This window comes from Phoca vitulina, unplaced genomic scaffold, assembly GCF_004348235.1.
Source record: "Phoca vitulina isolate PV1807 unplaced genomic scaffold, GSC_HSeal_1.0 scaffold2, whole genome shotgun sequence".
NCBI lineage: Eukaryota > Metazoa > Chordata > Mammalia > Carnivora > Phocidae > Phoca > Phoca vitulina.
In genome coordinates, this window is record NW_022589705.1 from 61812444 (window position 1) to 61839937 (window position 27494).

At 46.1% G+C, this 27494-nt stretch overlaps 1 protein-coding gene across 2 annotated transcripts; it reads left to right on the forward strand.

Moving 5' to 3' along the window:
* The first annotated feature begins 972 nt into the window (after nt 1–972).
* Nucleotides 973–6155, forward strand: DMRTA2 (DMRT like family A2). Of its 2 annotated transcripts, none has more exons than XM_032416873.1 (3): nt 973–1285; nt 2604–3431; nt 4741–6155. In XM_032416873.1, the coding sequence occupies exons 2-3, from the start codon at nt 2876–2878 to the stop codon at nt 5790–5792; spliced, it is 1608 nt and encodes a 535-aa protein (XP_032272764.1). In that variant the 5' UTR covers nt 973–1285; nt 2604–2875; the 3' UTR covers nt 5793–6155. The 2 variants fall into 2 exon arrangements, with proteins under 2 accessions (XP_032272764.1, XP_032272771.1); XM_032416880.1 differs by having other exon boundaries at nt 973–1239.
* The last annotated feature ends 21339 nt before the right edge of the window (nt 6156–27494 follow it).

Genomic DNA, 27494 nt, shown 5'->3' on the forward strand with positions numbered 1-27494 from the left:
TTTAAAAAAGAAAATTAAACTTTTTGTTAATTCGAAATAACACTGACAAAAAGAATCCCACCACCACGTAAAAGAAATCGAGGTGCTGCAGAAGTGAGGAGAGGAAAGAGCAAGAGGGGGCAAAGGGACGGAATTAGGGGGTGGGGAGAGGAAAGATGCGGAGCGCAAGGGACTCGGAGGGCTCCGACAGGAAGCGCAATCTCAGTTCTCTCCGGACTCCTCTTTAAAAACAAAAAATCCTCATAAACCACACTTACCCTTCTTGATGACTATCATATCGGGAATTTTAAAATGAAGGACCTGTGTTTTAAAGGCGGCAGGAGGAAAAAACAAAACAACAGCCCCCAACTAACCCAAACGCACCGGACTTGGGAGCACACCGTAACAGAGCCGGAAAGAGGCAGGAAAAATCCTCTTGGCATTTATGCCATATACCCTCTCCCTTCCCCACCCCCGAGTCCCCGTTCCACCCCCACCCCGACCGCGGTAATTGAATTGTCACCTGCCCCTATCCCGCCCCCGGCCACCAGGGCCACTTGGGAAACTCGGCCTTGCCAAGCGCCCCCGGCCAGTGAGAGCGGCGCAGCCAAGCCCGCGTCCCAGACGCGGAGGGGTTACACACGGCTACGTAGAGGCGCACCGGACACGGTAATTAGGCGCAATTCACACGCTCTAGGGCGCACGGAAACTACTTGTCACGGTATTTTCAACGCTCCTCCTAGCCTACTTTTCTCCACTCCTTCCCTGGCGCGCCCCTCCCCTCCCGGAGGCACTCAGTAGAGCTTTTGGAGTTTCGAATCTTTCGGACACTGTAGAATGCGGGGCTCCCCGGGCGCGGGCCCGGCCAATCAGAGCGCTGTCTGCCTCCCCTGGCCAATGGCAGGCGCCACATTGTTGTCCAATTCTGTCTAATGGAGCCCTAAGGAGCAACAATAGAGCAGGCGAGCGGCTCATTGAGAGTCTGGCAGCGCCGGGCAACTGGGGCGCGGCTGTGCGCAGCGTCCCGCGCGCTCCGCGAGGGGACGCCGCGCGGCGAGGGCCGGGTCGCGGGCTCCAGCCAGCCGGTCCCTAACCGGTCCCCTGGCTCGGATTTCCGACGGAAGGGTTGGACTGCGCAGCGTTCTGAGGGGGTCCGGAAGTTCGGACATGGTGACTGAAGGAGGGTGACGTGGTCAGATAAGGGACCAGGGGGCAGGGGGAAGAGGCCAAGAGCGCCAGCAACGCGAGCGGAGCTGGTAGGTGCGTGAAGCGCCAGCGGAGGAGGAGGATCCCGAGCCCAAGGCAGGTAGTTGAGGGACGCAGGGAGGGCAGGGGAGGCGGCCTGGCCTGAGGGCCCTGTTGACGAGGCCCGGGCCACGCCGGCCCTAGGGACTTCGCGGCCCAGGGACCTGAGGGAAGAGGCAGCTCAAATAGGGAAGGGATCTAGGATACTGGGGCGGAGACCCCAGGACTCTGGCCCGGGCTCTGGCGGGAACCCGGGGACCCAGAGGAGCCCGGGACCGAAGCTCGGGGCTGGGCCTGCTTGGGCCTTCTGGGGCCGCAGCACAGGTGAGACTCCATAGCCAGTTCCAGAGGCGACTCCCCTGCCTCGGTGCTGTCTCCTGGGCCGTCCAAGTCCCAGGAACCCAATTCCGAGCCCAGAACTCGAGAACCTGCACCCAAATAGGGTCCCGTGGGGGATCCCAGGATGGGGAGGGCGTGTCTGATGATTCTGTCCCTAAAGCCGGAGGGGAAGGGACAGCAGTGTGAGACGGTCAGGGAAAGGATCTCCCTCCAGGAATACCTAACTTTCCGCAAGATACCTTTTCCTTCCCGACTACTCTTCCAGACGACAGGGGTAAAAATCGTGCCACAGGTTTTACTCCACCCCCACCCACAACCTTTGCCTGCAGGGTTTTTTGTTTTGTTTTTTATTTTTTTCTCATGCACACCTCTCTCCCCCACGTGAACCCTGGGACCCAGACATCCATATCAGCTGTTTTTTGTTGTTTTCCTCACTCCTCAAGCTAACCTTCTGGCTGTGTTTGCCTGACCAAACAAAGTTTCTTGGGCTTAATTTTCTCTTTAACTCTCCCCACGCCTACTAAACTCATCACACTCATTTTTCTTCACCATTCTCTGGAGGCCCCGCACCATGAAACTTGTAGCCCCCACATTTCCACGGGTCCCTGGGGCCCCACGGCCTAACTTTGCTCCTGAGATGTTTATTTTGTTATCTAGCCTTCACTCTATTCCTAGAGCTATTCTTTTCTGTCCCTGATTTTTCTAACTCTCCTGCTCCCACCAGCATAAAAACTTCAGACCCAGCCCCTGAACTCTATGCCTTGTGTGCTTTGATAGCTCTCTCCTTTTCACCTTTCCACAAAACTGAGCAGTTCGCCTCGAATTTTGTTTTGTTTTGTTTTGCTCTTGGTATCTAGTCTGACTGTTGAGTCAAAATTTTCTCTCTAATCCAAGTCCCATCAAACAGACATTTCTCTCTACCCGTCTCGCCCCAATTAAGTTGAACTTTGGGGGGATAATATTTTCCTTTCCAAACCCTCGTTATATCCACCTGAACCAGTGACTTTTCAAAATTTATGTCTTTTTTTTTTTTTTTCCAGCGGAACCACCGATTCAAACGAAATCTTAGACCCAGCGCATAAATCAGATATAAGAAGAAGAGCTCTGGTGGGAATAGGGTGGGGGAGCTCGGCTTTACAAGGGGGATCCGAAGGTACCTCCTTCCAGCAATTTGGCAACCATTAGCCAAACTTCCGCGACTTTCCCTCCCTAAGCCTGATCTCCTCGAGGGTCCGCTGTAGCTTAGCACACCGTGCGCTCCTCACCGCAAGTCTCTTCCTTCTTCCCACCGTCTTCTACGCCAGGTCCTGCCATGGAGCTGCGCTCCGAGCTGCCTAGCGTGCCCGGCGCAGCAACGGCGGCGGCAACAGCGACAGGGCCGCCCGTGGCGTCTGTGGCGTCGGTGGCAGCGGCGGCGGCGGCGGCCGCGTCGCTACCGGTGAGCGTGGCGGGCGGCTTGCTAAGAGCGCCGCCGCTGTTGTTGCGGGCGGCGGAGAAGTACCCGCGGACCCCCAAGTGCGCGCGCTGCCGCAACCACGGCGTGGTGTCGGCGCTCAAGGGCCACAAACGCTACTGCCGCTGGAAGGACTGCCTGTGCGCCAAGTGCACGCTCATCGCCGAGCGCCAGCGCGTCATGGCGGCGCAGGTGGCGCTGCGCCGACAACAGGCGCAGGAGGAGAACGAGGCGCGCGAGCTACAGCTGCTCTACGGCACTGCCGAGGGCCTCGCGCTCGCCGCCGCCAACGGCATTATCCCGCCGCGACCTGCCTACGAGGTCTTCGGCTCCGTGTGCGCCGCCGACGGCGGGGGGCCGGGAGCGGGAGCGCCCGCGGGGACCGGAGGCGGCGCAGCGGGCGCGGGGAGCTCAGGTGAGCGCGCGGCCGGGCGGGGAGGAAAGGGAGCGGGGACCGGGCCTGGGGGCACGCGGCCCAGGGACTTGTCTTGGTACTGAAAGAGTGGAATCCCCTCTTCCAAACGCCCGACTGCTAAGAGTTCGCGGCGCACCCAGGCCCTGATCTGGGGCACAAACACATAAATTCTTTCTCCCCTTTCTGAAGAATTTGCCCTTCACCCCTTTCTCTCACCGCGGGCCCAAATGTAGACGCTGGAATCGTATCTCCTCTACCCAAACGCGGCCGGGTCCCACCTTCCCTGCTCACTTGGCTCGGTCTCCCCAGCGTGGAACCTTTAACCTTGGTTCTGCTCTTCTCCACTTGCCGTGGTTCCCTTTGCTCCTTCCCAACTCTCTTCAGAAATCCGGCCCTCTCCCAGTCCTCCTCCCCCGCACCGCACCGCTTTCTCTGGGTGGCAGGGACACCTCTTTCCTTTCCCCGTGTGATTCCTTTTCTCCAGTTCCTAATGCTCCCCGGACAACCGCACGCTGCGCCTGCTCCTTCTTTCTAGCTTGTTTCCCCACTTGTCCCCGTTTTCTCAAGAGTAGGCGCTCTCTCGCTTCCCTCGATCCCCACTCTTCTAACCCCCTACTCCCCGTCTGGCCCCACCCTCCTCTTCAAGAATTTCTCGCCTTTTTCTAGGGAGGGAAGAAATTAAGGCCGAGGCCATTGCGGGCCCTCTCAGCCCTCATCTTGGGAGTAAAGAACTTCTTAGGTTTTAATTTTGGAAAGGGTTGATTAGAAATAGGGGCTCTATTTTTGCCTGCAGAAATCCTTGGGATCTCTTAGATACCCAAGGTGCCTTCCCTAACAAGCTATGTTGCCCAGGGCCAGAGGGTGCCCAGGGCAGGGTTCGCTCTTGGAATGATGGATGTGGAGTGGGGTCCTCTATACAGTAGGTGGTATAGGTGGAAGTTATATTGTCTCCTGCTTGAACTCTGGGCCAGGCCACTTTGCCGGGTCAGGGACCGGCTAGGAAGGAGGATAAGGGTGGAGGTGTTGGGGCACAGATGTGGAAGAGGGGAACTGGACATTGAATTTACAGGGCACAGGTGGTTGGGGTTCTGGTACAGAAAGAGTGCGCCCTGGGGGGTAGGGGAAGTGAGACAGAACTGTAGGGGCTCAGAGAGTAAGGAATGCCGGAGAAAAAAGGAGGGGGCGCCGGAGTCCAGTGAATGAGGGTCGTCAGGTTCAGGAAACTGCGGTCCAAAGGGCTGATGTGCTGAGGGTGCCGTCACCTCCCCGCCCCTAATCACGCCTCACATCCCCTTTTCTCCCCTCCTAGAGGCCAAGTTACAGAAGTTTGACCTGTTCCCCAAGACGCTGCTTCAGACCGGCCGCCCCGGCAGCCCGCAGCCGCCACCGGGGAAGCCCTTATCACCCGACGGCGCGGACTCGGGGCCCGGGACATCTTCTCCGGAGGTGCGGCCGGGCTCGGGCTCGGAGAACGGCGACGGCGAGTCCTTCTCGGGGTCGCCCCTGGCCCGGGCCTCCAAGGAGGCAGGTGGGAGCTGCCCGGGCAGTGCAGGCCCGGGAGGCGGTGGCGAGGAGGACAGCCCGGGCTCCGCCAGCCCTTTGGGCTCCGAATCCGGTTCCGAGGCCGACAAAGAAGAGGCAGAGGCCGCTCCCGCTCCCGGGCTGGGGGGGGGCCCGGGTCCACGGCAGCGGACGCCGCTGGACATCTTGACGCGCGTCTTCCCGGGCCACCGGCGAGGCGTCCTGGAGCTGGTGTTGCAGGGTTGCGGCGGCGACGTGGTGCAGGCCATCGAGCAGGTGCTGAACCACCACCGCGGGGGCTTGGCAGCCGGCCTCGGCCCCACCGTGCCCCCTGATAAGGCCGCAGTGGGTGCAGTAGCAGCTGCGGACGACGCGTGGCCGGGCCGCGTCGACGCCGCCGCTGCCGGGGGGCCGGGGCTGCCCGCGCCGCTGCAGGCCGGCCCCGCCGCTCCTCCACACCACAGACCTTTGCTGGCCGGCGCCATGGCGCCTGGGGCGCTGGGCTCGCTGAGCAGCCGCTCGGCATTCTCACCACTGCAGCCCAACGCCAGTCACTTCGGCGCCGACGCAGGCGCCTACCCGCTGGGTGCGCCGCTCGGCCTCAGCCCCCTGCGCCTGGCCTATTCGGCGGCAGCGGCGCACAGCCGTGGCCTGGCCTTCATGGCTCCCTACTCGACCGCCGGCCTGGTGCCCACACTCGGCTTCCGCCCGCCCATGGACTACGCCTTCAGCGACCTCATGCGCGACCGCTCGGCCGCCGCTGCTGCGGTGCACAAGGAGCCCACCTACGGCGGCGGCCTGTACGGGCCTATGGTCAACGGCGCCCCTGAGAAGCAGTAGGGCCAGGGGCCCGGCAGCCGGGCCGCCCCCAAACGGGGACCCCAGGCTTGATCCCGCGGGCCGCCGGTCCTTCTTTGCCCGGGGCGCTCTGTGCGCCCCGGCTGGGGTGTTCTCGCTCAAAGGTGATTTTCGGTTTTGTTTTGGAAGGTGGGCAGAGAGCTGAGCAAAGGGGGAGCAACTACAGATGCAGGTGTTCTCAGAGAGGGTGCGTGGTCCTGATCCTCATCCTCTGGCCACCTCCCCAAGGCTCCTCCAGCCCTTCAAAAGGCCGGGAATTCTTGAGAATTCAGAGGCTGCGGCCGCCGCACACGCTCCTGCCTCTCCTTTTCCTGTGCTCATCCCACCCGCCCGCTCTCCAGTGGATGGCAGGATAGTCCGAGAGTCTGTCTTCTGTGTCTCCCTCTCCTTATTAAAATTTTTAAAAAAATATTCGCTCTAACAAATATAAATTTAGGATGTATAAATCTCTTGACACTGAGTTGAGTCTTTGGGACACACATATATATATATCGATATCAATTGTAAAAAAAAAAAAAGGAAACAAGTTCTAAGGTGCACTTTCCTCGTTGCGGTATTTGTCGCTCTCTGTTGCTTATGCCAATAAGCATGGGTTTCCTTGGTGCAGTGTGAGTTTTTTATATATGTATAAATCTATATATAATCTATACATATATATATACAAGCCAGTGTATAATGTTATAAAATGGAATTCTAAGTTATTAATTGTAATCTGTAGGTGACCTCGGTATTAACGTGAAAAATATTCAAAAACAAGCAAAAAAAAAAGGACAAAATGGAAAAAAGTAGACTATGCGCGCATTGTACTTATCAGGTTTTATAGATTAAATATATTGTAAACTCGGGACAAATCCTGCCCACCCGCCCCTCTTGCCTGCGGCCGATCTCTCCCTAAGATGCGGTCAAGGTGCGCACTGAAGCAGGAACAGAGCAACGAGTGACTGAGCCAGAACCGCCCGCCCGAGAGCCCATCCCCGCCTCCCGGGACTCGCCAAACCCCCGGCCCGAAGGGACGGCAGCGGGAAACGCTGCTGCAGAGAATGGCTCACTTTGTGCTTTCCTTTGCATAGACATGAGCTAGAAATAAATGTTATTTTCTAAGAAAACAGCACCGGATCCCGTCCTGCTCCTCGGTAGGCCGGATTGAAAAGGTCTTGAATTCGCGTTCGGGCCCGCGGTGCCAGCTAGACTTCAGTCCGGCTGGTGTCCGACCCTCGGGGTGCGGAGCCGGAAAACTTTCTCTGGCGTCGGGAAAGGCCCCGCCGACGGGAGTGGCGCGCGGCTCAGAGCCCCGCGAGGAGCGGTGCCCCCTGCGCCTCTGGGACCGCGCGTCCTTCCCACTCCGGTTTTGGGCGCGCGGGCGCGACGGGTCGCCTTGCCAGTGCTCAGGATCCCTGGATTTGGGGCAGAGCCTCTTACGGAATCCCGAGAGGCTGGAGGCCGGATTTCGGTTCTCCCTGGGCCTCAGATTTGGACACAGCCGGGGTCGCACAATGCGCGCTTCCCTTCTCAAAGAGGTTTGGAACCCAGGTGACAGAGGCGGCGGCTGGGGAGGGAGAGTTGCGACCCTTCTCCCACGAAGGCTCGTGGCCTGGGAGTTATTTTGGGGTGGTGGGGGTGGTGGGGCGCTGCCCTCGCCAAGAGACAGGGTGATCCGAAAGTGGCTGTGAGGATGCGCCTTCCAGCCAGACCTCGCTCAGCACCCTAGTTACCTTCCCTCCTCACGCCGGGCTGAGCACAATAGTGGCTCCCCCGCCGACCCCCTCCTCCAACCGCCCCGGGCCTGCTCCGCTCCCTGCAGGGTGACTCCCCCTCTCCGGGAAACAGGGTGCTCCCTCCCCTAGTCTGGGCCCGGCGACATCCCAAGGTAAACTTCTGGGGCCGGCTCAAGTTCCGCCAGGCGGTGAAACTTAATAGCAGGACAAGAAAACGGTTTAATAAAGAAGGGCTTTAATAGGGAACTAATTTGATTGAGTTGCCTAATTCCACTTTAATTGGAAAGGGGTTTGGCTGTTTGGTTATAAAGTGCGAGGGTGACAACGAGATGGAGGTGGGGGAAGAAGGAGCGAGAGAAGAAAGATGGGGGGCAACAGAAGGGGCGAAAAAGGGAACGAAGGTAGGAAGGAAAGAAGAGGGAGAGAGGAGAAAGAAGAGGGAAGAGTTACTAGAAAAAAAGAGGAAGGCTAGAGAAGCGCGGGAGCTTTTAGAAGTGTGAACTTTCTTGCCCTTCACGCTGCTCTCTCAAGCCTCCCACGTCCTCCTCCTACTCCAGGTTTTTGGAAGCCTCGGGTCCTCTCTTAGTCCAGGTTCCAGCCACCGCCTTTCTGGCCTCTGCCTTCATCCCCATTCAAGGTGAATCTAAGATCGCTCTGGGTCTCTTGGTTTCAGGAGGGACCTATACTGAGTCTGCCGGAGCTCCTTGTTTCCTGCTGGTGCTCAAGCCAGACCCCAGGGGTTGGCTTGGGGGCCCACATTATCCACTCTTGAGAACATCCGGAGCTTCAACGATTTCAAGATTAGTATTTTAGTTCATCCTCACAGGAAACCCGGAATAATCCGGTGAATTGTTTATTAATGGGTCCATTTTACAAAGGAGGAAACTGAGGTCCAGAGTGGTTTATAGACCCATCCAACCAATCCGGGGACTCTGGACCTCTTTTCCTCTGCCCTGTCAGGGTGAACCTCCTCCTCTCCTGGAGCGGTCTCTCCTGGCTGAAGGTGGGGGCTCTGTAGATCCCCCCATGTACTCCTGTGGCTCAGAGAGGGGAAGCACCTTGCCTCAGCTCCAGGCGGCCAGCCGCTTTGGCTGAGCTCAGAATGATTCGTGAGTGGTGAAACCTTGAGAGGGTGGAATAGTGGGGTTCCCAGGTTCCTCTCATCCCTGGCCCTGTGAGTCTTGGTGGCCCAGACCTGGGGATGGAACCCCAGGGCTGTAAGTCACAACCTTGACACCTGGCGAAGGGCTGCACCCATGCATGCCCCTGACCCCACTGCCTACTGAGCAGTCAGGAAGACAGGCTCAGAAACTGACAGTGACAGGCCCAGGGTTGTACGTTCAGGTTCTGCGGAGTCAGACTCGGAACCCAGGACGCTCAAGCCAGTTTGTTAGGTGGCAGTGGTGGGAGCGGGGCTGGGCCAGTAGGCGCCTCTGCAGCAGGTGGGAGGAGGGTGGGGCCTGGGCTCTGCTGAGTTCCCCACTGGGAGGATCACTGGGATCCCAGTCATGGGAGGCAGCAGCAGCCCCACCTCTTCTTTGTGGGGAGGAGAAGGTGGGATGAGAGTTTCCTCCTGACCTCTACAGTCCATATTTATTCCCAAACTTTCCCCTAAGTCTGCTGGAGCTGTGCTTGGCCTGGATACTGGGAAGACCTGGGCCTGATCACCATGGGGAGCTAGGGCTATTGTAGTCATTAAAACTTACTTTCCTCCTCCTCCTCTTTCTTCATAACAACAGCAGCAGCTACAAATTACTGAGTACCTACTGTGCACCAGGTCCCTACACAGCACATTTCATACAGATCCTGCTCAGTGGGTGAAAAAGAGCCAAGAGCTGGGATCCAGGCTCTGTTTCTGGCTGAGTTTATTCATTCATGATTATTTCAGTTAGCAAATGTTTACTAAGTACTTACTGTATGCCAAACCCAGTTCTAGGAACTTGGGATACACAAGTGTGCGAGACAGGCACCATCTCTACCCTTTAAAACCTCACAGTGTGTGGGGGTGTGGACAGGAGCAACTAAACAGGCAAGGAGGATGCACTGATCAGTGCCCCAGGGCTCAGGGAGGTCTGACCAGGGAAAGGTGAGTTGGGACACTTCACCTCAGCTTCCTCCTCAGTGAAATGGGGTTGATAGTGACTGTCGGTCTGGATGCTGTGAGGATTGATTGAGAGAATGTGTAAAAAAAACTTTTAGCTTAGTGCCTAACTGACCAGGCGCATTCATTATAATCTCAGATACTTTGGTGTGGGTATTGTCCCATTTCATAGGGGAGTACACAGTTCAGAGGGATTGAGTGACTGGAGCAAATTTCCCTTATAAATCCTCTAAAGTGTCACAGGTTATGGGAGGTGCCCTGCCTGAGCAACAGGCCACAGTGAAGGATCATCAGATGGGAGAGTGTGGGTTCTGGAAATGCTTCTGAGGGAAGGTGAGGCTGCAGCTAAGTCCTGAGGACATTGGTGAGGGGCAGCATTAGTGATCCATGGCAGGAAATTGGTGAGGGAAGAGCAGGTGGAGAAGGAGGAGGTGGGGACAGGTGATGATGTTGGACAGAAGTCAGAGGTCAGATCAAGGGGAACCTCAAGCTCCAGGGTAAGGGACCTAGGTTTCAGAGTGAGGGTACTGGGGGCCAGTGACAGCATGCCTGCTGAGATTTGCATTTGGACTGGATACATTGTTAGGGAAGGCCAAACCCATTTAAGGAAGAGTCATGTAAGATGGTAGCACCCAAAAATGACCAGTGGGGGCAGGGACAGGGAGAGAAAAAGTTGACTTCAAGAACTACTGGGAGCCAGACCCTCTACTCTTGATCCAATGGATGCTGAGGGGGAGTAAACCAGGAGGAGGGCTCATGGATAATTCCCAGGTGTCTGGGCTGCTTGACCCTTTGCAGGTGACAGAGTTGTGGGCCCTTAGAGCAGAGACAAGATTGGAAGGTGAGGAAAAAATTTCAGTGTTCAACATAGAATTTGAGGAACTTATGGGGCTTCTAGGTGTGGACACCAAATGGTAGAAAGAGTTAGCATGTGGGTGGCAGCAGGGCCTTGGGAGGGATGAAGTGGCCCAACCCTTTCTCCACACTGGACATAGGACTCCTTTAATGGAGGCTGTGGGCCTGGGGGAGGGGGGTTGTTGAGACCCCAGACATTGGAGTTCTGCCTCTCACCTTTTCGGTTCATTCCAAGAAGGCTGGCCTCTGAAAATAATTCTCTTAAAATTTTGCACCCTGTGAAGGTTATTGTCCTGGAGCAGGACCCTGGGAAGCCTGTCCCTGCCTTTATTGTGACACCAATGAAGCTTAAACTTAAAGGGTCCCCACCTGTACAGGTCCCTTTCAAACTTTCCCTGCTTTCTACTCCCTGAAGCTTTAGCTTCAGTGGCTTTCTGCCCTCTCCCCACTTGTCCATCCCCACCTCACCATGCCCAATGAGCTCATCAGAGTCACCTAATAGACCATGAACTTTCCTGCATCTTTGCCCATGCAAGTCCCTCTGCTTGGAAAGCCCTACCTTTTTCTTCTACTTTGAGGACCATCCTCACTTGCCCCAAGGCCCAGTGACACCAATGGAACTTAAAGTTCAAGTCTTGTCACTTAGACAGGAAGATGGTGGTGGAGTAGGAGGACCCTAGGCTTGCCTCTTCCCACAAATAAAAGATTACTATCCTAAATACCCCAGAAATTGATCTGAGGACTGGTAGAACAAACTCCACAACTAAAGGTAGAGAAGAGGCCACACCAAAGAAGGTAGGAATTGCAGAGACAGAGATGCAACTTGGGAGAGAAAGGGATAGTGGTCACTGCCATGGGGTGGGAGCCACGGTCACAGAGAAGGGCAAGAGACAAAGTAGCACACAGGGAAGCACATGGGGAAAACAAATCCCCATAGCAACTGGCTTGGAAAGCAACAGGACCTGAATTTCATGAGTTCTTGCAACCAGAAGGGCTTAAAGCCTGGAGTTTTAAAGGTCAGTGTGCTTGGCTCTGGGAAAGCTTGGAGGACATTAGGGCTGCTTTTGGAGAAAAGGCAGAGCAAACAGCCTGTGGACATACAGCTTGGAAACAGTGATCTCAAGAACGCCTGAAATACACAGCGGGGAGGTTAGTTGTTCATCTCAGAGCATGTCCTAAAGAGGCAGTTTTCATGAAAAGACCCCTCCAGGAACAAAGGAATGTAGCTGGCACCATTTCCCTCCTCTGCTCATCAGCATAAACACAGAGCAGTGCCAACACTCACTACCTAACTTGCTTACACCAAACCCCACACTCCATGCTTCAGAAGAACCACCCTTCCCAACTGTACTTGCCTCAGCCCCAGCATGGCCGGCCCCCTCACCCAGAAGACCAGCCCAGAACCCTGCCAACACCATATCTCCTGACCTGGAAGTTTTGTGAGGCCTTGGTTCTGGTGGTCGTGGCAACAGGTCTTATTTCACAAGCAGACCAGAGTACACCTAGTGAAAATGTACCACATCCAGGCCAGGGACCAAACACTGTGTACAACAGGCAGAGACCCTCAGCAGACCATTGGCCTGAAGAAAAATGTGTCAGGGACACAAGAGCAGAGTGCATGCAGCACACATTGGAGGCCCTGGGGAACAGAGGGCACACTGCAGGGCACTTCCTTCTTCAGAAGACCATTACCCTCAAGAACAGGAGACATAGCTGACTTTCCTAATACAGAGAAGCAGGCACAGAGACTTAGACAAAATGAGAAGACAGGGGAATTTGCCCCAAATGAAAGAACAGGACAAGGTTACAGCTGGAGATCTAAGCAAAATAGATATAAGTAACATACTTGAATGGAGAGTTTATTTTTTTTATTTTTATGTTTTTAAGATTTTATTTTTATTTTTTTATTTTTGACATTTATTTATTTTAAATAGGCTCCGCACCCAGTGTGGAGTCCAATGTGGGGCTTGAACTCATGACCCTGAGATCAAGACCTGAGCTGAGATCAAGTCAGACTGCTTAACTGAATGAGTCACCAGGTGCCCCAAGATTTTATTTTATTTTGTTTTATTTATTTTTTTAGAAAGATTTATCTATTTATTTTAGAGAGAGAGAGAGAACAGCAAGCAGGGGCAAAGGGAGAGAGAGAATCCTTAAGTAGACTCCCCACTGAGTGCAGAACTTGATGCGGGGGTCCATCCCTGGATGGAGCCCTGTGTTGGGCTCCCTGCTCCGTGGGGAGTCTGCTTCTCTCCCCCCGGCCCTCCACTTATGATCTCTCTCTCTCAAATAAATGAAATCTTAAAAAAAAAAAGTATGTTTAGAGGGAACGTACCTCAACATAATAAATGTCACATATGAAAAACCCAGAGCTAACATCATCTTCAATGGGGAAAAACTGAGAGCCTTTCCCCTAAAGCCAGGAACAAGACAAGGATGTCCACTCTCATCACTTCTATTCAACATAGTACTGGAAGTCCTAGCCACAGCAATCAGACAACAAAAAGAAATAAAGGAAATCCAAATCAGTAGGGAAGAGGTAAAACTCTCACTATTTGCAGATGACATAATAATATATATAGAAAACCAGAAAGACTGCACCAAAAAACTGCTAGAACTGATACACCAATTCGGTAGAGTCACAGGATGCAAAATCAATCTACAGAAATCTGTTGCATTTCTATATAACAATAATGAAGCTGCAGAAAGAGAAATTAAGAAAACATTCCCATTTACAGCTGCACTAAAAATAATAAGATACCTAGTAACAAACCTAACCAAAGAGCTGAAAGACCTGCACTCTGATGACTATAAAATACTGATGAAAGAAATTGAAGAAGACACAAAGAAATGGAAAGACATTCCATGCTCATGAGTTGGAAGAACAAATGTTTTTAAAATGCCTATACTACCCAAAGCAATCTACACATTTAATGCAATCCCTATCAAATTACCAACAGGATTTTTCATAGAACTAGAACAAACAATCCTAAAATTTGTATGGAACCACAAAAGACCCAGAATAGCCAAAACAATCTTGAAAAGAAAAGCAAAGCTGGAGGAGTCACAATTCCAGACTTCAAGTTATATTACAAAGCTGTAGTGATCAAAACAGTATGGTACTGGCACAAAAATAAGACACATAGATTAATAAAACAGAATGGAAAATCCAGAAATAACCCCACAATTATATGGTCAATTAATCTATGACAAAGCGGGAAAGAATACCGAATGGTAAAAAGATGGTCTCTTCAACAAATGATGTTGGGAAAACTGGACAGCAACATGCAAAAAAATGAAACTGAACTGCTTTCTTACACCATACACAAAAATAAATTCAAAATGGATTAAAGATGCAATTGTGAGACATGAAACCATAAACATCCTAGAAGAGAGCACAGGCAGTAATTTGTCTGGTATCAGGTGTAGCAACTTTTTTCTAGAGAGGTTCCCTGAGGCAAGGGTAGCAAAAGCAAAAATAAACTATTGGGACTTCATCAAAATAAAAATCTTCTGTACAGCAAAGGAAACAATCAAGAAAACTAAAAGGCAATGTATGGAATGGGAGAAGATATTTGCAAATGACACATGCATTAAAGGGTTAGTATCCAAAATATATAGGGAACTGATATAAGTCAATACCCAAAGAACAAATAATCCAATTTAAAAATGGGTGGAAGTCAGGAACAAACATTTCTCCAAGGAAGACATCCAGATGGCCAATGGACATATGAAAAGATGCTCAATATCACTCATCACCTGAGAAATGCAAATCATGACTACAATGAGATATCACCTAACACCTGTCAGAATGGCTAAAATCGAAACACAAGAAACAACAGGTTGGGGAGGATGTGGGAAAAAAGGAACCCTCTTGCACTGTTGGTGGGAATGCAAACTGGGGCAGCCACTCTGGAAAACAGTATGGGGGTTCCTCCAAAAGTTAAAAATAGAACTACCCTACCATCCAACAATCACACTACTGGGTATTTACCCAAAGAATACAAAAACACTAATTTGAAGGGATACATGCATGCCTATGTTCATAGCAACATTATTTACAATAGCCAAGATATGGAAGAAGCCCAAGTATCCCTTGATCGATGAATGGATAAAGAAGATGTGGTATATGTATGTATACAATGGAATACTATTCAGGCATAAAAACAAATGGAATCCTGCCATTTGCAACAATATGGATGGAGCTAGAAAGTATAACGCTAAGTGAAATAAGTCAGTCAGAGAAAGACAAATACCATATGATTTCACTCATATATGGAGTTTAAGAAACAAAACAAATGAACAAAGGGAAAAAAGAGAGAGAGAGACAAACCAAGAAACAGATTCTTAACTATAGAGAACAAACTGAGGCGAGGGTAATAAAAGGGGAGTTACCAGAGGAGAGGTGGGTGGGGGGAACGGTGAAACAGGTGATTAAGGAGTGCACTTGTCCTGATGAGCACAGGGTGATTAAAATAAAAACTTAGGAAAAAACTTAACAAAAACCAAAAACACCCCAAAACTACTGGAATGGAGATCTGAATGAAGAATGGACTTTAGTTAATGTGAATGTATCAATATTGGTTTGTTAATTGTAACATATGCACCACATTAATGGAAAATGTTAATAATAGGCAAAGCTGAATACGGGGTACATGGGAACTTTCTGTACTGTCTTCTTAATTTTTCTGTAAATCTAAAATAAAGTCTTAAAAAAAAATAAAAGACTTGTTACTTGTACAGGTCCCTTTCAAGGTCTTGCACTTTGTGCGCATGGTCAGATGACTTCTTTTTCTTAAAGTTTCAGGCCCCATTAAAACTGTTACTATTAACTATTACTGCATAATAAATGACCCCCAAATTTAGTGACTTAAAACAATAACCATCTTATTATCTTACGACTTTGTGGGTCAGGAATTTGAGCAGGGTGTGACTGGGTTGGCCTTTTTTCCATATAGTGTTGATGGTGATCAGTTGGTGGTATTCAGCTAGTGGATTTGTTGGTCTGGAGGGTGATAGCTTCAGTCATATGTCTGGTGCTTTTGTGTGGAGGGCGGGAAGGCTGGGCTCAGCTGGACCACTGACTGGAGCACCTATCTGTAGTCCTTCTGTCATGGTGGCCTAAGGGTATCAGACCTCTTGCATGTTGACTCAAGTTTCTAAGAGCAGATGTTCCAGTAAACAAAGTGAAAGCTACATGGCCCTCTATGACTTAGCCCCATAGGTCAAGAATGTGATAAGACTACTATTTCCAAGTGACTGACACCAAAGTCACATTGATTTAAAAAAAAAAAAAAAAGGAATTGATGTCCTCTCTGCAAAGGCTTCTGCAGAGAATAAGGCCTGCTGGAAAACCAAGCTTTCAGTATAGCTGAATGTTTGGCCATTTCAGCCCTAAATAGTCTTTGTTTTAGCATTTTAGGGTAGAAGCTTAATAAAGCATGTTACTTGCTTTTCCATTTTCTTTTCCAAGGGATACTGAGATGCTTCAAGCTTTCTTTTATTCAAATTCATCTCAGGATGTACATGATAGGGTTGTGGGATTTTACTGGATTGAGGGTTCACTGTCTCTAGCACTAAAGACTCAAAATTTCTGGGATTTTCTGATATATTTTTTAAAATTTTGAAAACCATTTATTATGAAAAATTACAAGCATGTAAGAAAGTAGACATTAGAGTATAATAAATTCTTATATACTCATCACATAACTTTAATAATTAATGTTTTGCCATGTTTGCTTCACCCAGTTTTTTTTGAGGAATTTAAAATAAATTATAGACATTGTGAATTTCCATTGTGAAATACCCCAGTATGCATCACGAAAATATGAGACATGTTCTTACAAACCCACCATATCATCAATACACTATCAATATTAAAAATAATTCCTTTATATCACCTAATACCCAAAACATATTAAGATTTACCCCGTTGCAGGGGTGCCTGGGTGGCTCAGTCAGTTAAGAGTCAGCTCCGGTCATGATCCCAGGGTCCTGGGATCAAGCCCCTCATCGGGCTCTCTGCTCAGCAAGGAGCCTGCTTTTCCCTCTCCCTCTGCTTGCAGCTCTGCCTACTGTGGTCTCTCTCTCTCTGTCAAATAAATAAATAAAATCTTTAAAAAAAAAGATTTACCCAGTTGCCCCCACTGGGGACTTAACTTACTTATTACTTACTTACTTACTAATTCACACACACACACACACACACACACACAATTGATGTGTTCAAACCAGGAATTGGTCACCTCTAGCAGACACTGTCAGAGTCCTATTCATATCCCTTAGGACCTTTCAGCCACTGATTTCCAGCTTCCGGGATCATTTTCTCTATGTTAAGGGCTTTTAGTCCAGAACCACAGAAGAGAGTGGCATACCAGAGTTGGGGTGGTGGGAGTCATCCTTTTCTGAGGAGACAATGAGAAGATGCATTGTTTGTAGAGAATTAAAAACAGTAATAATACTGACTACAAGTTCGTCTGCTTTTTATTTTTTAATTTATTTTTTTAAAAGATTTATTTATTTATTTTAGAGTTGGGGAGAGAGACAGAGAGAGTCTTAAGCAGACTCCATACTGAGTGTGGAGCCTGATGCCGGGCTCAATCTCACAACCCTGAGATCAAGACCTGAGCCGAAACCAAGAGTCAGACGTTTAACTGACTGGACGACCCAGGTGCTCCGGTCTGCCTTTTAAATGATCACCATAGCCCAGCAATTCTAAGCAATCCAGAGATAAAATATTACTCACCTCAAAAACTTTTTGTTGGTGGTTAAACTTCCGAACAATTCTTGCTGTGATTGTCGAGTTTACATTTGTGTACACGTGCTTGTGTGTATGCACATATGCAGACACATATAAAATGTATTTAGATATACATATATATCACAAATTGTTACTTTATTATTTTTTATGTTTATATACAGTAAACTTGACTTTTCTGTAGTTGATTTCTAAAAGTGGGAACACGCGTATAGATTTGTTAATTGCCTTCACAATCAGGATTCAGAACATCTTTATCACCCCAGAAAACTTCCTTGTGTTGCTCTTTTGTAATCAATCGACACTTAACTCCTGTTAAATAGTGACCTGCTCTCTATCTTTAGTTTCTTCTTTTCTGGAATGTTACATAAGGGGAATCAATAGTATGTAGCCTTTGGCAACTGGCTTCTTTCACTCAGCATGCCTTTGAGATTCATCCAAATTGTTGCAGGTGTCAATAGTTCATTCCTATTTATTGCCGCATAATATTAAACTATTCAGATGACCACAGTTTGTTAATCCATTCACTGTTGAGAGACATTTGGGTTGTTTTTGGTTTTGGTGATTATGAATGGAGCCGCTATAAACATTCATGAACAGGCTTTTGTGGGATCATAAATTTTCATTTATCCAGGGTAAAGTACACGAGAGTATGATTACCAGGTCATATGGTAATTGTTTAGCTTTAGAAGATATTGCCTGTTTTCCAAAAGAGCTATGCCATTTTGCATTCTCAGCAGCAACATATGAGAGTTGCCACATGGTTAAATGCACATGGTTGTCTAGCTCTTTTCTTTTTAAGTCATTTTTAATAACAGTGCTATGGTGTCTTATTTTTTTTTTTTTTAAGATTTTATTTTTTAAATAATCTCTACACCCTATGTGGGGCTTGAATTTACAACTCTGAGATCAAGAGTCACATGCTCTACTGACTGAGCCAGCCAGGTGCCCTTCTTACTGTGGTTTTGATTTACATTTCCCTAGCGGCTAATGATCTTACGCATCTTTTCATGTATTTGTTTTCCATCTGTACAGCTTTGCTGAAGTGTCTGTTCAAATATTGTGCCCTTTTAGAAAAATTGAGTTGTTTGTTTTCATACAGTTGAGGATTTTCAAATAACAGCTTTTTAAAAAATTAAATTCAATTTAGTTAACATATACTGTATTATTAGTTTCAGGGGTAGAATCCAGTGGCTCATCAGTTGCATATAACCCCCAGTGCTCATTACATCAAGTGTCCTCCTTAATGCCCATCACCCAGTTACCCCATTCCCCCATCCACCTCCCCTCCAGCAACCCTCAGTTTGTTTCCTACAGTGAAGAGTCTCTTATGGTTTGCCTCCCTCTCTGTTTTCATCTTATTTTGCCTTCCCTTCCTCTATGTTCATCTGTTTTGTTTCTTAAATTCCACATATGAGTGAAATCATATGGTATTTATCTTTCTCTGACTAACTTATTTCACTTAACATAATACTCTCTAGTTCCATCCACGTTGTTGCAAATGGCAAGATTTCATTTTTTAGATGGGTAATATTCCATGGAATATGGGTAATATTCCATTGTGGTATATACCACACCTTCTTTATCTGTTCATCTGGGCTCTTCCTATAGGTTGGTTATTGTGGACATTGCTGCTATAAACATTGGGGTGCATGTCCCCGTTCGAATCACTATGTTGGTATCCTTTGGATAAATACCTAGTACTGCAATTGCTGGGTTGTAGGGTAGCTCTATTTTTAACTCTTTGAGGAACCTCCATACTGTTTTCCAGAGTGGCTGTACCAGTTTGCATTCCCAACAACAGTGTAAGAGGATTCCCCTTTTTCCACACACTTACAAACATCTGTTGTTTCCTGAGTTATTAATTTTAGCCATTCTGACTGGTATGGGGAGGTATCTCATTGTGGTTTTGATTTGTTTTTCCCTGATGCTGAGTGATGTGGAGCAATTTTTCATGTGTCTGTTGGTGATTTTTATGTCTTCTTTGGAGAAATGTCTGTTTATGTCTTCTGCCCATTTCTTGAGTGGATTGTTTGTTTTTTGGGTGTTGAGTTTGATAAGTTCTTATTTTTTCATGCCTTCAAACATAAATACATATTTATTATGTAGTTTCTGTGGATCAGGAATTCAGGGGCAACTTGGGTGTGTGGTTCTGACTCAAGGCCTCTCATGAGATTGTACTCCAGTAAGTAGTTGGTCAGGGCTGTAGTCCTCTGAAGCCAAATTGAAGCTGGAGTTCTTTATAGATTTTGGATACTAGCCCTTTATCTGATAAGACATTTGCAAATATCTTCTCGCATTACGTAGGCTGCCTTTTAGTTTTGTTGACTGTTTCCTTTGCTGTGCAAAAGCTTTTTATCTTGATGAAGTCCCAATAGTTCAGTTTTCAGTCTTCTGCATGTGGCTGTCCAGTGTTTCCAACACCTTTTGTTGAAGAGACTGTCTTTTTTTCATTGGATATTCTTCCCTGCTTTGTCTAAGATTAGTTGACCACAGAGTTGAGGGCCCATTTCTGGGTTCTCTATTCTATTCCATTGTCTATGTGTCTGCTTTTTTGCCAGTACCACACTGTTTTGATGACTACAGCTTTGTAATGCAGCTTGATGTCTGGAATTGTGATGCTTCCAGCTTCGGTTTTCTTTTTCAACATTACTTTGCTATTTGGGGTCTTTTCTGGTTCCATACAAATTTTAGGATTGTTTGTTCCAGCTCTGTGAAAAATGCTAATTGTATTTTGATAAGGATTGCACTGAATGTGTAGATTGCTTTGGGTAGCATAGACATTTTAACAATATTTGTTCTTCCAATCCATGAGCATGGAATGCTTTTCCATTTCTTTGTGTCTTCCTCAATTTCTTTCATAAGTGTTCTCTAGTTTTCAGAGTACAGATCCTTTACCTCTTTGGTTAGGTTTATTTGTAGGCATCTCATGGGTTTTGGTGAAATTGTAAATGGGATCGATTCCTTGCTTTCTTTCTTCTGCCTCATTGTTAGTGTATAGAAATACAACTGACTTCTGTGCATTGATTATATCCTGCCACTTTGCTGGATTCCTGTATCAGTTCTAGCAATTTTGGGGTGGAGTCTTTTGGGTTTTCTACATAGTGTCTCTTGTCATCTGACTTCTTCTTTGATGATTTGGATAACTTTTATCAAATAACAGCTTTATTGAGATATAATTCATATACCATACAATTCACCTATTTAAATTGTATAATTCAGAAGTTTTTAGTGTATTCCCACAGTTGCAAAGCCATCACCATAATCAATTTTAGAACACTTTCATCACCTCCAAAAGAAATTCTATACCCATTAGCAGTCACTACCCATTTGTCCTAAACTCTCCAACCCCCCATAGGCACTAATCTATTTTTTGTCTCTATAAATTTGTCTGTTCTGGAAAATTCATATAAACAAAATCATACAGCATGTGGTCTTTTGTGTCTGGCTTCTTTCACTTAGCATAATGTTTTCAAGGGTCATCCATGTTGTAGCGTGGATCAGTACTTCATTCTTTTTTATTGCTACATAGTATTCCACTGAATAGATACACCACATTTTCTTTATCCATTCATCTGTTGATGGACATTTGGATTGTTTCCACTTTGTGGATATTATGAAAAATGTTGCTATGAACATCTGTGTACAAGTTTTTGTGTGAATATACATTTTCATTTCCTTTGAGTATACATCTAAGTGACATTGCTGGATTACATTATATATCTATGTTTAACTTTTTGAGGAACTGTCAAACTCTTTTCCACAGCAGCTGCACCATTTTACAGTCCTGCCAACAGTGTAATAGGGTTCCAATTTCTCCACATCCTTGTCCACATTTGTTATTATCCATCTTTTTGATTCTAACCATCCTAGTAGTTGCAAAGTGGAGTTTATTTTGTTACATTGATTTATGTATCTATCCCTTTGCTAATACCACACTGTCTTCATTATTGTAGCTTTATTTTTTCTTACTGTAGCTTTATAGTAAATATTAAAATCCTCTGGTGTCATGAATCCTCTGACTTTATTCTTTTTCAAAAAAAAATTCAGTATTTTAGTTCATTTGGCACTTCATGTAAATTTTAAAACATGTTTGTCTATATATGCAAAAATTTCTGCTGGGATTTTGATTGGAATCGTGTTGCATGTATAGATCAATTTTAAGGAAGAATTGAAATTTTAACTATATTGAGTATTCCAACCCATGAACATGATATGTCTCTCTCTCCATTTAGATCTTTCATTTTGTTCATCAACATTTCATAGTTTTCATAGATGCTGAATATGTTGTGTTAGATTTATACCTTACTACTACTACCTACTACATTTTGGGAGGAACTATTGTAAGTGCTGTTTTAAAATTTTGGTTTCCAGTTGTTCATTGCTATTAATAGATATACATTTGATATTTATATGCAGCCACTGTATCTTGCAACTTTGACAAACTCAGCTGTTAGGTATAGGAGGCTTTTTGTATATTCCTTGGGATTTTCTACGTAGATAATCATGTCATCTGTAAGTGGAGATAGTTTTAATTGTACTATAATGTTGAATGAAAGTGGTGAGAGTAGAGATCCTTGCCTTGTCCTAGTCTTACAGGGAAATGATTCATCTTTCACCATTAAATATGGTATTAGTTCTGGGTGTGCTCTTCTGGGTTTCAGGCTGCCCTTAAGTCCAGGCTGGGAGGTATTGAAGTAAAACACAAGGAAACTCACCAATGGCTCAAGTTTTAGTTTCCTTCCCCAACCCTCCTGCTATTATTACTTTTTGGAATTCTCAGGTAGCTGCTCCATGTGTTCTTTGTGGGATTGCTGTTGTTGTTGCATACAATGGAAGAGACAGGTGGAGTGTGCTTACTCCATCTTATACAGGAACCAGAACCAAATAAAGGAACACCTTTTAATTATCCTTTAATAAGCATTGTTATTCACATGGAAGTTAATTTAGAGATATCAAGTTATACAGTCAGCCTCCACATATGCAGAATCAGCTACATGCATTTGTTTCAAGATAAGTTTGTGAAGGTCTGGAATCATTGGAGCTTCATGTAGTTCATTACTCCAACCTCTGTGGAACTACCTATTCCTATGTTTATTTTTTTTAAAGATTTTATTTATTTATTTGACAGAGAGAGACATTGAGAGAGGGGGAACACAAGCAGGGGATGTGTGAGAGGGAGAAGCAGGCTTCCCGCTGAGCAGGGAGCCCAGTGCGGGGCTCGATCCCAGGACCCCAGGATCATGAACTGAGCCAAAGGCAGACACTTAACGACTGAGCCATCCAGGCACCCCTATTCCTATGTTTAAACAGCAGATTTGAAATAAATGATAATAGCATAGTGAGTGTAAAGATGAAGAATCAGAACTTGAATTAATTCTGTCACTGTACATGACTTCTTGGAGATTTTATTTGCGTTTAATATTTATTTATTTTGTTTATTTATGTGAAACAACATCCATAATTTTTATTAATTGAAAGTTCATAATTTACACTAAAACTCAGTCTTTGGGCTTTGGCATTCTATGAATTTTGACAAATGCATAATGTCAAGGATCACCATTACAGTAACATACAGAAATCTATACACCTGTGTTCATTGCAGCATTATTCACAATAACTACAGATGGACACTCCCCCAAAGGCCATCAAGTGACGAGTGTATGAGCATTTTCATTAACAGAAAATCTTTCTCCTTGAAAAAGAATTTTGTATTTGCTGATCAGAATGGACTTGAGAGACCTGCCATGAAAAGCTTGAGACTTTTCTATAGGTGTCTTCTTTAATTTCCAGGGAGCCATTGACTCAACAACTGTATTCCATCTGGTTTCCTGAAGTCATCAAGAAAACAATGTATAGGATGGTGTGATCCTCATAGTGCTTTATTTTTTCTAATCACAGGTGGATGCAGGAGGAAATGAAATACATATGTATTCTAAAATCAGTCTTTTTTTGAGGCAAAATCTAGGTGATGAAGAAGGTGGGCCTTCCTTGACTGTTTTGGAGAGTCACCCTGATTCCAGGTTCCTGCTGGGAATGGGGGTTGGGAGTGTAGCGAGAGAAACTGACTGTCCTGTAAGAACTGTGACCATGTTCTATAAACCCTGGAAGCAAGTAGGTCATTTAGGTGCTGTGGTTTGTGTGTGTGAGAACTGGAGGGTGTCTATGTTTGAGGCTATGTGACATGATTGTAAGTGTGAGTGCATGTGAGTGCGTGTATTTCCTCAGGAGCTATTTCCCACTTAAACAGCACAATGCAAGTGTCAGAGTTATAAAAACAACAAAAAAAAAGACACACATTGCACGCTTTACCTACATTAACTCATTCCTCCTTCACTACAGTTGCATCTGGAGGATTCTTCAATATTCCCTTTCCTCTCCAAGCCAAAGGCCTTGTTCTTCATTTCTTTCCTACTCCTTTACTCTGCCTTCCTGTGTCCACCCAGGAGGGTGGTCCAACAGCAGCTCAGTCCATACTTACTAACCACCTACATGCACACTCTCACACCATGCACACATCCAGTAAAGCTCACTGACTAGTTGCTGAGCAACCGCACCAGTGCCCTGACAGTTGCTAAGTATCCTCCTAGTTCCCACCAAGGGCCTATTGAAAGATCTTCCCAGTTTGAAGGAAGAAGAAGAAGCCCCAAATCTCTCCAAGGTAAACTTGCTTTTCTTTGTCTAAAAGGGAAACATCTTTTTTTCTTTTTCAATAGACTTAAGGTATGAAATTCTGACATCTGGACATCACAGATGATATATACAATTATCTTGGTTTGGAGAGTTTCAAGTGAGAGTGTATTACCAACTGATACCTAATATAAAAGGGTATTTTAAAAAAAATGACAATATCAATTACAAACTGTATGGTAGTGAGCATTTTCTCAGCAGAAATTTTCATCCTTGAAAGTAAATTTTGTACTTGCTGATCAAAATGGACTTGTGAGATCTTGCATGAAAAGCTCAAGCTTTTTCCATGTCTTCCATGTTTTGTTCTGGGGTCATTGACTCAACCACTGGTTCCCATTTGGTTTCCACCAGGACCTGAAACAACTAGGGAGATGACAGAGCATAACAGACCCTTGTAGATAACTTGCTTGAATCTACAGTGAAGCTCAGGACAAAGGTTATGTGCTTTGGATCCTGCCAACTATGCCAAGTAATGACCAAGAAGAAGAGGCTGTGAAATGAATGTCAAAGCAGGTGATGTCCAGGGTCCTTCCAACCACAGTCTTGCTCACTGTATCACTCCAGCACTGATCATGGGACCAGGAGAGCCACAACACACTGAGTGGACCAGGGGAACCTTTTGGTGCCTGGCCAGTAAACAGGTGTGGGAGGGAGCATGGGTGGGACTTGTGTCTAAAATTTAAAGCAGTAAAACAAAGTGTGAAATTTGAGGCACGTATTTTTGTTTGGTAAGCATGGTGTAGCTCAGGTAAAAATCAAGTATATTGATCCCAAATCCTTATTAGTCCCTTGTATAATTTTTCTCTGGATCTTTATGGAGTTCACACTTTTGGAAGTTTTTTTTTTTTTTTATGTGGGATTTTTTTTAATTTTGAGAAAAAGTTATCCATTCCTTTCAATATCATTTCATCTATTAAAAATGCTACTGAATGTAGATATATCAGTGAAACAGACTATCTTAGGCAAATGAAGCTGTATGCACAGTAAGGACAAATTTTGAGAGTTAATGTTAACTTTTGAAATATTGCACAACCTAAAAGAAGGCATGGACATAAAAGGATCAGCTCATAATTTGTTCTTTGCTCCACATGATCTGTGTTCTGACATATTTTATTATTTGGTGTGAAATTTTATTTATTTATTTATTTTTAAAGATTTTATTTATTTGAGAGGGAAAGAGAAAGAGAGAGAGCAAGCGAGAGCACAAGAGCGGGGGGAAGGAGAAGCAGACTCCTTGCAATGCAGCGAGCCTGACATGGGGCTCGATCCCAAGACCCTGGGATTACCACCTCAGCTGAAGGCAGATGCTTAACTGACTGAGCCACCCAGGTGCCCCTTGGTGTGAAATTTTAGATGACATTAATTAGACAGAAAAATATTCACAAAGAGTCAGTTACCCACTGCAGTACTGACATAACAAAAAACCCTGCATTAGCTCCTTTCCTTTCCTGTATCACTTCCTTGCTGCCCTATGGGTCCTTCAGTGACTCCCACATAAACTCAAATCCATATTTCAGAGTTTGCTTCTGGGGGAACCTTTTCATTTAATCTAGAACATCCTTCAATTTGTTTTAAATGACAGTGATTTACTAAAGAAATGGAGGCAGTTGTCCTCTAGAATTACCTTTCTTCAGAAATCTGTCTACTTGTTTCTTCATGGTGTCATTTAACTTTTTCCTCTATCCCCTGTATTCCTGGTAAACTGGAAGTTAGACCCAAAATGTTGTTTAAAGTCATGTAAAATATTCTTGGTAAGAATTTTTCATTGGCGATGCTTTTTTATTTCATATTACACAACACAAGAATGCGTACCATCCACCAATAATGATGTTAAAATAGATCAGTGGGTTCAGGTGGTGACAATCTGACTCCTTCATTTCTAAGATGCATTTTTCCCATATGACCTCTATATAATCTGTGTGTTGAGAATTTGACACCAGGCAAATAACTAGTTCCCCATTTTGGTAGGTAGAATAACACTCTTCCCCCAAAGATGTCTGTGTCCTAATCTCTAGAACTTGTGAATATGTTATATTGCATAGCAAGAGGGAATAAAGGTTGCAGATGGAATTAAGGGTAATAAGATTATCTTAAAATAAAGAGGTTATCTTGGATTATCCAGGAAGCCCAATGTAATCACAAGGATCCTTTAAAGCAGAAGAAGGAGGCACAAGGGAGTTCAGAGTCAGAAAGAGATTTAGAGATGCTACGCTGCTAGCTTTGAAGAAGGAGAAAAAGACAACTAGGCAAGGAATGCTGGCAGCCTCTAGAACCCAGAATACCTAGGAATTGGATTCTCCCCTGGGGCCTCCATAAGAAACACAGCCCGCATGACATCCCTGGCTTTAGCCCCTTGGATTCATTTTGGATTTCTGACCTCCAGAACTATAATAAATTTATGTTGTTTTAAGCCACTAAGTTTGTAGTGATTTGTTACGGTAGCAATAGAAAATGAATATACACACCAAGCCCTTTTTTTTCCCCCAGAGGTAGAATTTGGTGATTCATCAGTTGATATAACACCCAGTGCTCATTACATCAAATGCCCTCTTTAATGCCTATCACCCAGTTAACCCATTCCCCCATCCACCTCCCCTCCAGCAACCCTCAGTTTGTTTCCTACAGTGAAGAGTCTCTTATGGTTTGCCTCCTTCTCTGTTTTCATCTTATTTTATTTTGCCTTCCCTTCCTCTATGTTCATCTGTTTTGTTTCTTAAATTCCACATATGAGTGAAATCTGGTATTTATCTTTCTCTCTTATTTCGCTTAACAAATACCCTCTAGTTCCACCCATGTCATTGCAAATGACAAGATATCATTCTTTTTGATGGCTGAGTAATATTCCATTGTATAAATATACCACATCTTCTTTATCCGTTCATCTGTCAATGGACATCTGGGCTCTTTCCATTTGCCTATTTTTTTTTAAAGATTTTATTTATTTATTTGACAGAGAGAGAGACAGCGAGAGAGGGAACACAAGCAGGGGGAGTGGGAGAGGGAGAAGCAGGCTCCCCACTGAGCAGGGAGCCTGATGCGGGGCTCGATCCCAGGACCCTGGGACCATGACCTGAGCTGAAGGCAGACACTTAACAACTGAGCCACTCAGGCGCCCCTCCATTTGCCTGTTTTTTGCCTATTATGGACATTGCTGCTATAAACACTGGGGTGCATGTTCCTCTTCGAATCACTATGTTGGTATCCTTTGGATAAATACCTAGTAGTGCAATTGCTGGGTTGTAGGGTAGCTCTATTTTTAACTCTTTGAGGAACCTCCATACTGTTTTCCAGAGTGGCTGTACCAGTTTGCATTCCCAACAACAGTGTATGAGGGTTCCCCTTTTTCCACACACTTACCAACATCTGTTGTTTCCTGAGTTATTAATTTTAGTCATTCTGACTGGAATGGGGTGGTATCTCACTGTGGTTTTGATTTGTATTTTCCTGATGCTCAGTGATGTTGAACATTTTTTCTGTGTCTGTCGGCAATTTGTATATCTTCTTTGGAGAAATGTCTGTTCATATCTTCTGCTCATTTCTTAACTGGATTGTTTTTAGGTGTTGAG